Source organism: Corythoichthys intestinalis, unplaced genomic scaffold (genome assembly GCF_030265065.1).
Source record: "Corythoichthys intestinalis isolate RoL2023-P3 unplaced genomic scaffold, ASM3026506v1 HiC_scaffold_23, whole genome shotgun sequence".
In the NCBI taxonomy this organism is placed as follows: domain Eukaryota; kingdom Metazoa; phylum Chordata; class Actinopteri; order Syngnathiformes; family Syngnathidae; genus Corythoichthys; species Corythoichthys intestinalis.
The window spans coordinates 9,677,123-9,687,170 of NW_026651592.1; the positions used below are offsets into that span (position 1 = coordinate 9,677,123).

Consider the following 10,048-nt stretch of genomic DNA (forward strand, 5'->3'; position numbering starts at 1 on the left):
AATTGGGAGCAAACCAGTACAAAACCTGGTCTAAAAGCCACTTTGCCTAGATTTCATCAGCGCACGAAAATAGGGGTCTGCGTCTCTTTACCTTCGCAGAACCCCTTAGATTTACTCACCGAACCCCTGGGGTCGATCGAACCCAGGTTAAGAACCACTGGTCTAGAATATGTATAGTAACATAGTCTAATAAGTATTATCAGTTTTTTAAAAATCATTCTCCGCTTGTTAAAGTCAAAATTGCATCAATTATTTTGCTCCACTGGCATAAACTTCTTCCCAAACTAATATTACGCGAGTTTCTCCCTTGTTCGAAAATTGTTAAAATGTTATCATATTGTACAAGCAACATAAACATTTCTGAGTACTGAATGTAGAGCAAAACTCAATTTCAACCAAATTCTACATGATTCAGGCTCGTCAATTAAAAAACAAACTTAACATAGTGGCTTTAATTAATTAAAAGTAACAGTAAAGCTAAAACGTACAATTTGATAAGTAGCAGTGTTATTAAACATGTCATTACATTTGTAAAAAGAGAATGATTCCACAAGAGTGTGGTGTTATGTGAACACGTTTATTGAGAATGAAGTCTTGGAAACAACATGAGCATACATTTAAATAAGAGTTATGTATCATGTCTTTACAGACAGGATAATCAAATTGTTAAAAATAAGCATGTGAAATCAGCTGACTATTGCGACAATGTATTTTTTCATGTGTTTCTATGTCAATCAAGGAGATTGTTTTATGACTGGCTGCATTTAAAATGAATAACAGGATCCATAGACGCCGTGCGCGGAATCGGCGTAATTGTCGGCCCCTTTGTACTTTCCTCGACACGCCAGACTGTTGACCTGTGACAAACACACAACATTGTAAGCGTAAAAAGTTCACGTAAATGTTATCTTTTGTGCATATCGATTGACAAAACCTTATTGTACGGTTTTATAATTCTATTTCTTCCTGCCTTCGACGGGGGCGGACGTGTTTCCTCCCTGCTTCTGCTGCTGCTGCCTTCATCAGTCTAGTCTGTCTGCTTTTTTTGTATTTTTTCCTTTGTGGATCAACTGTTGCTGGTCTCTCTCTGCGCAATTGATTGTCTTGCTCAGATGGGACTTTTGCCGCTGGCTACGTGAGAGATTCATGGGATCATTGGAAGCCAGCTTGTCTTACTGTCCTATCTGTGGAAGATATCAAGGATATTTGGCTGTTTAGCGTAACGGTCGTGGGGTTCCTTCTGCTTGGCTTAGGAGGCGCCCAGCTCTACCGGAAAGTTTCCAATACGGCAGCTTTCAAGGAAAACAATAAATCAACAATGGATCAAACGGTGCGATTCAAGGCATTGGAGAACCGCGTCGAGGCTCGGATTGAGAACTGGCTCCATGGACTCACGGTTCAGTCCGAGGAAGGATGGAGAAAAGTGGATGCTATCTGGCGCCAGGTGGCGGAACTGTTGAGGCAGACCGCGACTATTGACAATGACTTAAGACAGGAGTCTCCAACCCAGTCCTCAAGGCCCACTGTGGGTCCTGGTTTTTGTTCCAGCCGATCCAGTTGAACCAATGAGGCTTCTGCGAAAACAAGCCACACCTGACTGCAATCAACTGATTGCACTTGTAAAACACCAGATTGGGGAAAAAGTGTTGTCACCTTGTATGGTAGGAATGAAATCCTGCACCCACGGTGGGCCTTTGTGGAATAGGTTGGGGACCCCTGACTTAAGGGACCTGAGGTATCACCTACGCCCTGAGGAGCGCGATTTTGACTGAAGACCAACTGTATTTGGACATAGTGAATTACTTATTCGGCTTAATTCAATTATAATTTTCCTTTCCCTTTCCCAAACACCCTTATTCCACCCCTCCCTTCTCCTGGTGAGACCGCACAGATTCCCTATCTCTTGCCCTTGATTCTCCTCCCAAGGCCGGTCACAGGGCCCTGCGACTCTTATTTTGTCTGCAGAAACGTACAAATACTGATACACTTGTGCATACACACACTCACACACAACCTCACACCCGCCTTTTTCTTACCATCACTGATCCACCTCAGTCATGACTGGTAGTTTTCCTTTTTTCTTACAAAAAATCCCTGCACATGACCTGTGCATCGAGTCATATCCCTGCTATGTTGTATGATATATGTGTGTACAGTAAAGATGTCCGATCACGTCATTTTCAAAGTATCGGAATCGGCAAAAAAATATCGGACATGCCTTTTTATATATATATATATATATATTTTTTAATTAAATCGTTTTCTAATTGTATTTAACGTTACAGACAAAATGTCTTACACTCTCATCCAGAGTCTTTAGTTTTGGCTTAAAGTAGGGCTATCAAATTTATCGCGTTCACGGTGGTAATTAATCATTTTTTAATTAATCACGTTAAAATATTTAACGCAATTAACGCATGCGCTGCACGACCCACTCACGCATTGTCGCATTCAGTCTATAATGGCGCCGATTTACCTATATATAGAGCTAAAAGGCAGCGTGAAATGGGTAGAGTGAATTTTGGCAGTCTTTGGATTTTTTTAATTGGCTTAAACCTTAAAATTCCTCTCTCAACATTGCGAAATATCGCGTGTAAGCAATGTGGGGAAGTAAGGTAGTAGTTGATCTTTTTCTTAACACCCTATGTTAGTTCCCAACACAGAGAAGATATATCAATTGGTGCCAATACGCACAGTCATGGTTGCACTTCTCATCATGCATTTGGGCATGGCTACAGTATTATTTACTGAAAGTTCAACAAATACACTAGATGGCAATATTTAGTCACAATATACAACGTCACATTTATCCTTTAAGAATTACAAGTCTTTCTGTCCCTGGATCCCTCTCGCAGAAAGAATGTTAATAATGTAAATGCCATCTTGAGGATTTATTGTCATAATAAACAAATACAGTATGTTGAATGTATATATTCGTCCAGTTTTATTCATTTTTTTCGAAATGCTCAGCAAAAATGTTATATGATCGGGAAAAATTATCGGGAATGATTGGAATTGAATCGGGAGCAAAAAAAAAAAAGCAATCGGATCGGGAAATATTGGGATCGGCAGATACTCAAACTAAAACGATCGGGATCGGATCGGGAGCAAAAAAAAAATATGATCGGAACAACCGTAGTGTACAGTAACTTCTGTAACTGCTCCGTAATTCCCGAAGAAGAGAGAGAAGATAGCGGCGCGGAACGTCTGCAGCGGCCTGATGCTCACTCATCGACCGTAATTTCAGGTGTCAATGACTAATAGAGCGGTCCTATCCGACCCTATTTTTTTCTGCCTCTTTCATTTTTTACGTGTGTAATTGAATGTGGACCACTAGATGGTGGCAGTTGAATAACATTGACCCTGAGTGAATTTCACGAAAAAAGAAGAATGAAAACAAGTATCTTAGTCCAGTTTTGGGATTTCCACACCCACTTCAATTTTGGGGCGTGAGAACATTGTAATCAAGTAAAGAGGAATCAGTACTCGCACTTAATAAAACATTGTCATCTGCAGTGAGCATTGTGAGGCTACACTGGGAAAAGATGGGACAATATAGAAAGGTTGGACAACTATAAACATGTCAGTTCTACAGTCAAGCGCAATGGTGAGGATGGTCAGGAGATGTAATACAAAGCATATATTACTACTAATGGGAGTATCCAAAGAGCTCTAATAGACTTCAAAATGTATTGACTGGACACGGTGCGCCAGGCCGATAAATAGGGATGCTGCATTGTTGGTGAGGCCGTCAAAGCTGACCGAGTAGAATCACAGACAGAGAGCTTTTTCGTTGAAAATTCTTGTGAAAAATTACTTAAATATTCTTTATAGAATTCTTTATAGATATGGACATAAAACAGTCTCGATTCATGGTTAAAAGCAAAAAAAAATTGTGCAGTAAGCATTTATTCTACGTAAATATGTCGAAGTACAATGTTAGTCTGATAGCGAATGTAGCTAGCGGCCGCCTGATGTAAACAGAGCTTTTCCGGTGAAAATACTTGTGAATAAATGCTTAAATCCCCGAATTCATTTTCAATATGGACGTAAAACAGTCTTGATTCTTGGTTAAAAGCAAAAAAACAAAAACATGCTGTAAGCATTGATTTTACGTAAATATGTCAAAGTACAATGCTAGTCTGTTAGCGAATGTAGGTAGTGGCCGCCTGATGTTAACAGAGCTTTTCCGGTGAAAATTCTTGTGAATAACTGCTAATTAAATCCCCAAATTCTTTATAGAAATGGACGTAAAACAGTCTCAATTATTGGTTAATAGCAAAAAAAAAGTGCAGTAAGCGTTTCTTTTACGTAAAAATGTCGAAGTACAATGCTAGTCTGTTAGTGAATGTAGCTATCGGCCGCCTGATGTAAACAGAGCATTTCAGGTCAAAATTGTGAACATCTGCTTAAATCCCTAAATTCTTTATAGATATGGACATAAAACAGTCTCGATTCTTGGTTAAAAGCAAAAAAAAAAAAAAAATCGTGCAGTAAGCATTTATTCTACATAAATATGTCGAAGTACAATGTTAGTCTCATAGCGAATGTAGCTAGCGGCCGCCTGATGTAAACAGAGCTTTTCCGGTGAAAATACTTGTGAATAAGTGCTTAAATCCCCGAATTCATTTCCAATATGGACATAAAACAGTCTCAATTCTTGGTTAATAGCAAAAAAAAAAGTGCAGTAAGCATTTATTTTATGTAAATATGTCGAAGTACAATGCTAGTCTGTTAACGAATGTAGCTAGCGGCCGCCTGATGCAAACAGAGCTTTTCCGGTGAAAATACTTGTTAATACATGCTTAAATCCCCGAATTCATTATAAATATGGATGTAAAACAGTCTCAATTCTTGGTTAATAGCAAAAAAAAAGTGGAATCAGCATTTATTTTATGTAAATATGTCGAAGTACAATGCTAGTCTGTTAACGAATGTAGCTAGCGGCCGCCTGATGCAAACAGAGCTTTTTCCGGTGAAAATTATTGTGAATAACTGCTTAAATCCCTGAATTCTTTATAAATATGGACGTAAAACAGTCTCAATTCTTGGTTAATAGCAAAAAAAAGTACAGTCAGCATTTATTTTAAGTAAATATGTCGAAGTACAATGCTAGTCTGTTAGTGAATGTAGCTAGCGGCCGCCTGATGTAAGCAGAGCTTTTCCGGTGAAAATTCTTATCAATAAATGCTTAAATCCCCAAATTCTTTATAGATATGGACGTAAAACAGTCTCGATTCTTGGTTAGAAGCAAATAAAACTGTCTATTAAGCATTTATTTTACGTAAATATTGCGAACTATGATGCCAATGCTGTAGCAGCTAATTTGTCCCATTGATTTTTTTCACAACGTTTCAAAATGCATGCATGGTACGAAAAATAATTACCTTGAATCCTCCAACAAATCACTCCTGAGACAATCCTTCCTGTTTGTATGCGGTACAGCTTTTGTACTTTTATCCTAAATCCGGCGTTGAATGCTGCATGTGTCGCTGCGACCGACTGCGAATAACTAAAGCGGATTGTGGGATACCTGGCCCTCTCTGCTTGAAGGCGTTGCGCAGTGGCTAGCCGAATTGACCCGTCAATACAATTACGAAGTCTATGGATCTCTTTTTGTACATCGGCACATTGTGTGACAACTTTAACCCCTCTGACCTCAGCCCTCTTGATGAACTGCTCAGTGGCGGCCTTCTCGTTCTCCTTGTGTCCCCGCCAGGCCCGCAGCGCTGAGGCCTGCAGGGCGCGGCCGAAGGAAAAGGTGAGGGTCCAGGGTTTTGCCAAGGGGCAGTTGTTGATAGCGTTCAGGTGCACGGACGCCTCTTCTTCACTCTGGCCACCAGAGAGGAAGGCAACACCTAATTGGAAATACACCTTTTTTAGTAGACAACTAACCAATCTTGGGCGTTTGTTTTGCCATGCTAAGGCAGGAAGTGTGTCCTGTGTGTGAGACCAAGTTTTCTGACACTGAGCAACACATTTCCCTCCAGAATACTCTTATAGTCTTGAGATTTCCTTGAATTGGCTCTGCATTGCATTGCATTGAAATAAGACTGAAAAAGAGGGGGTCCTCATATATTCAGGGTCTATACATTATACCCATTCACAACGCTAGATGGCGCCAGATATCATTGAAGCAATGTTCTGTCATGAGAGATCTCAGCTACTCTCCCCATTCACGACGCTAGATGGCGCCAGATATCATTGAAGCGATGTTCTGTCATGACTGATCTCAGCTACTCGCAAGTTTAGCCAGTTTGCATTATTTTATTGCAATGTTTTTCCTTATTCGGATTTGTTTCAAGACTACAGTTAGTTAGATGGTTAATGCAGTTATTGCAGTTTTGTTGTTTTAGCACAATCGATTGGTTTATTTACATTTCAAATACCAAAAGCCATTCATTTACGAATGTGATTGCACTTTAGTTTACATATTTAAATGTTCAGATGTTAAATTTTGAATGAGGCAAAATGACATGCTTTTTCTCTCAAATATATTGCTATAATCATTTGTTTCGGATGTACTGTACTTTACTATTTTGCTGTATTACTATAACACAATTAATATGACCAATGATTTTGTATGATTGCTTCAGACTTGGAATAAATTGTCAACTTGTGTTTCAAAGCCTTTTTCCAGCTTTTAAAATGGAGTCAGTACAAGGGGTGAAGACTAGTGCTGCAACGATTCATCGATTAACTCGAGTATTCAATGAGAAAAAAATACTCAAATTAAATTTTTTTTGCTTTGAGTATTCATTTAATTAAAGTGGCGTTGTAATGGTTTAATTTGAAAGTGTTTGCATTTAGTTTTATTTATTTATTTGGGTGGATACACTGCCTGGTTTGCCTCTTTTCACACAGCCGAATCCAACTGCTCCCTGTTAAGACCAACGTAAGCTAAGTTTTTGTTTGAGCTAATGTTTTTTAATGCATTCAGAATTTAGTTTGAGGTATATTTAGAAGTTTTTTGTGGGAATATGTGTCTGAACCATTTGTGAAGAGCATTGTAATAAAAAACTTTTGTATTAAATAGCATTTAAGCTAGCGGACTTTTTCAATGTAAGTTAGCCCATTCTTCTTTTGTTGTACATAGATCTTCATTTAAAAAAAAAAAAATTTTTTTTTAATTATATCGTTTGAGGCTCAGCTCAGGTATTTTAATTTTTCATGTTCCTTAACCGATTACTTGATTATTCGAATTAACTAGTCCGTCCATTATTCGACTACTAAAATATTCGATAGCTGCACCCCTAGTTAAGATTAAGGTGAACGTGCAGAGTTTGGCCTTTTGGCCAAGTTGTAGGACTTCCACCAGTGTGGGTCGTTGGAATTGCTGGACTAGCCTTTCTATCCGTCGTACCCTTTAAGACAACTGGACAACTCAGCTAATTTTTGACTCCAAGATCACTTGTCAAGCCGAAGACTTTTACGAAAGTGTTGGGTCTTCAAAACCGTCTGAGGAATAGATTATAGGCTATAGGTTAATGAATCACGTTAGGGTACGTGTTGACTTACCAGCCACCGCCGGAGGAACCGTGCGGCGCAGGGCAGTGAGGGTTGCCATTGCGACATCCTCTGGACTATACTTTTTGCTGCAGCCATGGCCTGGAGTGACCATGTTGGGTTTGAGCAGTGTACCCTCCAGGTACACATGGTGGTCTGACATGGCTTGGTAAACGGCTGTCAGCACCTGAACTCCAAAACAACGATTATTGGTTTCGGATCTTGGAGTCACATTCAGAAGAGATTGGCCACTCACCTTCTCCGTGATGTACTGGCAGCGTTTCAGGTCATGATCTCCATCCGGTAAAAGCTCAGGCTCGATGATAGGCACCAGGCCTTGCTGGAAAAGAAGATGTGCTAGGGTCATGTGAACCCCAGCTTAAACTGTCTTTTCGTGTCGACTCACCTGCTGGCAGATACTGGAATAACGGGCCAGAACGTTGGCATTCTCCCTGATGGCTAGCTTTGAGGGGTTGGCATCGCTAATCTTCATCACGCAGCGCCACTTGGCAAAGGAGGCGCCGTCTTTTTTGTATTGGGCACAGCGCTCTGACAAGCCGTCCAAACCTGTGACAAGCGGAGGTCACAGTGCAGAGTATAAGCAACAGCCCGGAAGTCAGTGTTGGGAAAGTTCATTTTCTACATAAACTAGTTCAAATTGCAGTTCACACATTTTAAAATGAACTGTTCAGTTCATAATTCATAATTCAAAATTTTGAACTAAAGTTCATGGTTCCAAAAAATGAACTTTTGTAGTTCAGTTGTTTTTGTTCTTAAGTTCACATATGTTTTCTTGAAGTTTCCTGTTTAGCAGTAACTGGACTTTTTTTCTGGTCGGCACCTTTCGGGATGGCTGCAACCCTTTAATTGGGTTTATGAAAGCTGGCCTTTCCACTTTACTCAAAGGCTGTAGGTCTCCCACAATATATCGCAGAACTAGGTTGTCTAGCTGCGGCTGGGAGAGACAGAAAACGGGGCCACTCTGGTATGCTGTTCGCGGTATTTGGGTGGCAGAGGTACTGCTCTGGCCAACCGTTGCCGTCTCTTTTTTAATCGCACATGCTCGCAGTCACAGATACCTAGCAAGGCTTGTTGCATGCTTTATTTCGATGTGCCGTTTAAGGTTGGCTAAAGACGTTACCGACGTACGGACGGTCTTCTTCAATCCAGGTGGACAAAGTTTACATGTAAACGTTATATTTTTGCCATCAGGGTCGGTACTGACTTTTTCGTAAAACTCTTTTAAATGCTGGTACTGTGTAGAAAGTTGCTCTGAGTGGGCCAGGTTTCGAGAGCTGCCAGCTTCTGTGTCCATGCTGCCGTTGTTGTGATGACGTATTTGCTTAAACAATACGGCCGTGACAGGCAGCTTGGGTCGCCAGGTTGGATAATTTTCCGCTATTAAGGTTAATTTTTTCATTGTGTGTTTTTAGCCTATGGCTTTATATGCAGTTTTGTCGGTAAGGCTCTAAATGTGATGAACTCATGAACGAAGTTTTGAGCACCGCTCACAACCGCTAGAATGAGCTCGTTCACAGTAACGTTCATGAGACAGAAATATGATGCGTTCAATTCACGTTCGCCCAAAATATGAACGTGTTCATGAACGATCGTTCATTGAACGCGTTCATGCACAACACTGCCGGCAGTCTTCCAGTACTCACCCTGGGTGGTGGTTTCTCCGCAGGTTCCAGCTAGAGGAACAACGCCTTTGTCAACCTGAGCAATAAAAGTAAAACACAGTTGTGGTGGGGAAAGTTCATTTTTTACAGCTTAAAAATGAGCATACCTTGACGCCAACCAGTATGCCTCGGTCCCGAATCATCTTAACAAAGCTGACCCCGGCGTCCGAGTGCTGGTACAGCGTCTCGTGGAAGAAAATGACTCCGCCAATGCAGCCGTTAATGCGCTCGTCCGCGCTGAATAGGATTTGACGGAACTGACGTCGGTTCTCCTCCGTGTTCTCCACGCCCACCTGGGCGAGGCGCTTGGCCATGCTGCCTGCCACAAACAGACATGCTCAGAAACGAGCAGTATTTAAATACAAGGGTAAATTGCGAAGTTGTTTACGTACCCACTGACTCGTCAGCGGCCAAGATGCCCTTCCCCAAAGAGACGATGCGCATGGCGGTCTCATGAAGTTCCTTCTTCTGGGCCTCAGACAGGGCAGCGAATTGGTGCGTCATATTGTGGAACTGGATGACCTTCAATTAGTCCTGTCAAACGATTACATTTTTTAATCGAGTTAATTACAGCTCAAAAATTAATTAATCGCAATTAATCGAATTCAAACCATCTATAAAATATGCCATATTTTTTTGTAAATTATTGTTGGAATGGAAAGATAAGACACAAAACGGATATATACATTCAACATACGGTACATAAGTACTGAACTGTTTATTATAACAATAAATCAACGAGATGGCATTAACATTCGGGTTGTTCCGATCATGTTTTTTTTCTCCCGATCCGATCCCGATCGTTTTAGTTTGAGTATCTGCCGATCCCGATATTTCCCGATCCCATTGCTTTTTTCTTT

At 40.6% G+C, this 10,048-nt stretch overlaps 1 protein-coding gene across 2 annotated transcripts; it reads right to left on the reverse strand.

Annotated features, from left to right (window-relative positions):
• Positions 1-712: 712 nt before the first annotated feature.
• On the reverse strand, positions 713-9,692 carry LOC130911160 (fructose-bisphosphate aldolase C-like). Of its 2 annotated transcripts, none has more exons than XM_057828935.1 (8): positions 9,581-9,692; positions 9,296-9,507; positions 9,171-9,225; positions 7,913-8,073; positions 7,763-7,846; positions 7,519-7,693; positions 5,659-5,858; positions 713-857 (listed from the first exon to the last, which is right to left on the reverse strand). In XM_057828935.1, exons 1-8 carry the CDS (start codon positions 9,690-9,692, stop codon positions 765-767), a joined length of 1,092 nt encoding a protein of 363 aa, XP_057684918.1. In that variant the 3' UTR covers positions 713-764. The 2 variants fall into 2 exon arrangements, with proteins under 2 accessions (XP_057684918.1, XP_057684919.1); XM_057828936.1 differs by having other exon boundaries at positions 9,296-9,503; positions 9,577-9,692.
• Between the last annotated feature and the right edge of the window lie 356 nt (positions 9,693-10,048).